The sequence below is a fragment of the Gavialis gangeticus genome, unplaced genomic scaffold, assembly GCF_001723915.1.
Source record: "Gavialis gangeticus isolate Ggan-Ray unplaced genomic scaffold, GavGan_comp1, whole genome shotgun sequence".
In the NCBI taxonomy this organism is placed as follows: domain Eukaryota; kingdom Metazoa; phylum Chordata; order Crocodylia; family Gavialidae; genus Gavialis; species Gavialis gangeticus.
In genome coordinates this window covers 7,562,387-7,566,768 of record NW_017729012.1, presented here as the reverse complement: position 1 = coordinate 7,566,768, position 4,382 = coordinate 7,562,387, and the positions used below count along the sequence as shown (strand labels likewise).

The 4,382-nt window shown below is 40.1% G+C and overlaps 1 protein-coding gene across 3 annotated transcripts in view; it reads left to right on the top strand.

The window, feature by feature from the left end:
- MED13 (mediator complex subunit 13) overlaps positions 1 to 4,382 on the top strand; it is a 108,601-nt gene that overhangs the window by 67,281 nt on the left and 36,938 nt on the right. For all 3 annotated transcript variants that reach the window (XM_019511123.1, XM_019511125.1, XM_019511122.1), the window contains exons 13-16: positions 219 to 309; positions 420 to 634; positions 1,107 to 1,303; positions 2,546 to 3,462. In XM_019511123.1, coding sequence (XP_019366668.1) covers positions 219 to 309; positions 420 to 634; positions 1,107 to 1,303; positions 2,546 to 3,462 — 1,420 coding nt within the window. The remainder of the gene's footprint in view (positions 1 to 218; positions 310 to 419; positions 635 to 1,106; positions 1,304 to 2,545; positions 3,463 to 4,382) is intronic.

Sequence of the window (4,382 nt, the reverse complement as noted above, 5' to 3'; positions counted from 1 at the left end):
AAAAAAAAAAAAAAAAAAAAAAAAAGAGAGAGAGAAAAATCCTGGAAGTTTAATTTAAATTCAGGTGGTAGGCATTCATCTCGTGGGGAGCTTTTGTTTATAAATTTGATTTTCAGATTGAGCTGTTTGGTTGTGCTATTGCCATTTAATTTGATTACAGATGGATTCCTACCTGGAAACTTCTGCTCACACCATTTTAACTCTTCTTCCTTCTGTAGCCTGGATCTAAGAGAACTGTGAATGGCTCAGATGACAAACCCAACTGCAAAGAGTCAAAAACAGGAAATCTGGACCCCCTCTCATGCATAAGTAAGCTTCCCCCTCCTTTTTAGTTATGGTACTAATTGTAATTAAGGTTTTGAAATCTATGCAAGACGTGAAAATGAAGGAAATGGGTACTCATGGAATGTTTCAAACAGGTACTGCAGATCTTCATAAGATGTATCCAACACCACCATCTCTGGAACAGCATATTATGGGTTTTTCCCCAATGAATATGAATAATAAGGAATATGGCAGCATGGACACTACACTTGGAGGAACTGTACTTGAAGGGAATAGCTCAAGCATAGGAGCTCAGTTCAGAATTGAAGTAGATGAGGGATTCTGCAGTCCAAAACCTTCTGAAATCAAGGTAAGTAATGTTGAGTAACTGATAAATGTCACTTTCTAAATACTCTGTTAATTAGAAAAACTGTGGTAATCTCTGTCCCTGTGTTGCATGGTGTAGAGGTAGATGAAGTGCAATGTCTCAGGTTAAGAAAGCACTAATTATTTGGCTCTGAAACGTAACAGAAGAATAGCTCTCTGGCTTGAGTCATGAGTAGACTGAAAAAAAAAATAATTTTAGGTCATTATCTGTAATTTTAGATTGCATGTTGGCATGTAATAAATTGTAGTACCAGAACCAGAGTGACTTAAAAGGATAGGAAAGATAACCACACTTCAACTTGTCACCATTCCTAAAATTATAGGAATTAAATGTTAATAGTAAAAGAATGACACTTTTTAATTGGTTACTTTAATCACTTGTAGTAGCTTTTTTTGTTGCTGACTTTATAATCCACTCTATTTACCAGTTAATGCTTTCACTGCTTAATTTCTAGGATTATTCTTATGTTTACAAGCCTGAAAATTGTCAGGCTTTGGTAGGATGTTCCATGTTTGCACCGCTGAAGACTCTCCCTAGCCAGTGTCTCCCTCCTATCAAACTGCCGGAAGAGTGCGTTTTCCGTCAAAGCTGGGCTGTTGGAAAGCTGGAGCTACTTCCTCCGGGACCTGCCATGCCGTTTATCAAAGAGGGGTATGCTGTGTGCTAGCCAGCGACGCAGATTTTCATGGCATTCATTTTTTTTTTTTTCCTTTTTAACTGTTATAATGCTATAAGTAATACCCACATTGTACAAAGCATCTCTTTTAATGAAAATGGATGGCTTTTATTTATAACCTGTAGTGAAAAACACTTTGAAGGGGCTTTAACTGATATAAAACTTAACGAATCAACTAAATTTGGGATTTAAAAGCTATTTAAAGATGATTTCTTTTCTAAAACATGACTTTGTATACATCTTATTCATTATCTCATTTAATGGCTTCTTGGGGAATGGTATAAATCCAATTTAAATAAGTAACGAAGATTATAACACTTGAGTTAAATACAAGTCCGGGACTCTGTGCTCTTACAGTAGCATCTTGGATACCACAGGAACTTAGCAGGTGGTTTTTGTTTCGTAGAGTTCTCTTCCTTTAGTCGTGATTTATTCATACTGAAGTTGAAGGGGAAGTTGTTCCCTACAACTGGAAACCTGTTCTTAATGTGACATGCACTGATGGTGGTGATATAGCATTACAGTGAGGTTTCCTGTAAATTTGCTTTTGGTCTGGTAGTTCTGAAAATTGTTTTCATTCCTCTCTTTGAGGAATATTCTTTTTTCCTGCTCCTCTGTGCAAACAGCTTTTGTAGTTTTGATTAGGGGATAACATTTATAGTTTGGAATCGAATGAGACATCTTCTGTAAGTTAAGCCACCACTTAAAGAAAATAGGCTACTTCTGTTCGCTTCCGCATAGGTGTGACCCAGTATGTTTTTGGGTTTCTTAAACCCCACCGGTCTGCTGATAAGGGGAAGAAAAGTGGAAATGTTTGAATGATACCTGCCTCACAAAACCAGCAATCTGGTGCTGAGAAATCCAGTATATTTTCTTAGTGATGCGTGTGAACATATTGTATAAACAGAGTTGAGGAGAGAAGTGTGCTCTTCACTTTGTATGTGAGAGTGATGTTTCTAGAAGCACTTTTTGGAGTTTTGGAGCACTTTAGTGCTGCAGTCGACATGAGTTTTTTTACGTAGAACAAAAGTGCTTGGGCCTCCCTTGACCAGGAAAACCTTATTTTATATAGCTGTATATCACTTGTTGCTGTGATCTTTAGTACTGTTTTCTTAAAAGTTAATCTGGGAGTTTTGTTTAAAACTTGATACTTGTAGTTCAAGACTAACAATTTCACTTTACAACTGTTTCCTCCCCCTTCTTATGGCTGTTCTCAGTGATGGAAGCACTATGGATCAAGAGTATGGTCCTGCCTACACCCCACAGACTCATACTCCGTTTGGGATGCCGCCAAGCAGTGCCCCTCCCAGCAACAGCGGAGCAGGAATTCTCCCTTCCCCATCCACCCCTCGGTTCCCAACTCCTAGAACACCAAGGACACCTCGCACCCCTCGTGGAGGTGGTGGACCTGCCAGTGCTCAAGGTTCAGTCAAATATGAGAATTCAGACTTGTATTCACCAGCTTCCACACCATCAACATGTCGGCCCCTTAATTCTGTGGAACCTGCAACTGTACCTTCCATCCCTGAGGCTCACAGTCTTTATGTGAATCTCATCCTCTCGGAGTCGGTAATGAATCTCTTCAAAGACTGTAACTTTGACAGTTGCTGCATCTGTGTCTGCAACATGAATATCAAAGGTGCTGACGTTGGAGTATACATTCCAGATCCAACGCAAGAGATTCAGTATAGGTGTACGTGTGGCTTCAGTGCTGTCATGAATAGAAAGTTTGGCAACAACTCTGGGCTGTTCCTTGAAGATGAATTGGATATTCTAGGGCGTAATACAGAAGGCGGCAAAGAAGCAGAGAAACGTTTTGAAGCCCTCCGAGCTCCTTCGGTTGAGCATGGTGGTGGTGGATTGAAAGAACCTGAGAAATTGCCCGATGAGTTAATACTGTTGCTGCAAGATCAGTGCACCAATTTGTTTTCACCGTTTGGAGCAGCAGATCAAGATCCCGTACCCAAAGTTGGTGCAGTTAGCAACCTAGTACGTGTAGAAGAACGGGATTGTTGCAATGACTGCTACCTAGCATTGGAGCATGGACGCCAGTTCATGGACAATATGTCAGGAGGAAAAGTTGATGAAGCACTTGTGAAAAGTACTTGCTTGCATCACTGGTCAAAAAGAAATGGTAAATATTTATGGAAAAGAGGTTGTTTTTCTTCTCTGAAGACCTGTTTCTTGTCACTTCCAAGCAACTTTAAAATGCGAATTAGGGGATTAAAATTGATACTTGACCTATTACTTCCATATGCATGCTTGAATAAGCTTCTGTTGCTGCCTTATTGCTAATCTCTGCCCTTTTTAGGTCTTAAATTGGTGCCTTAGCTAAGTTACCTTTGCCTAGAATCGGCTCTAAAAACCTGTAGGACTGCAATACAGATAAGAAATACGCTGTGCAAGCCCCAAGTCTTTTTGTTCGTAGCATTTTATCAGGTTTGTTCCTTCATTTGGCATTCTAGCCTAACCGTGAAGTACTGAAAGCAAGTTCACAAAGCCTGGGTGGCACTGAACATTCATCACAGCATGTGTGGTTCATTGGACTGAACATTTTTTTTAAGTGCTGATAGGATTCACGTGACTGATGCTTAATTATGCCATGTATTGTATTAATATCTTGGAACGCATTATCTCAGTCGCACGTTTGAAGAGAAATTGCAGTTGATGTTTTGCAGTTTTAGCTACCCCGACATTTGCAAGAGTTAAATGTCATCCATATAGTGAGAATTTAAAGAAACGGGAATTGTCCTCTGAAACTAGTCACCCTTGTCTGCAATGATAATTTTTAATTTTTTTATTCTTTTTTCATTCAGCGATGGCAGCATGGTGACTAATCATAATTTCATAGTTGGCTTATGCTTGCACCGTGTCTGGTCACATTTTCCTTTCTCACCCAGATCCAGTCTCCTCTCGCCAGGCCTTTTCTCATTCAGCCAGTCGTAGTTCTCCTCTCCTGGTTCCTCATCCAGTCTGTCTTCCCATTCCCCCCGCTACCCCCATTCTTCCCCTCCATTCCCTCCTGCTGCCCACACGGCCTTCTTTATCACAGCC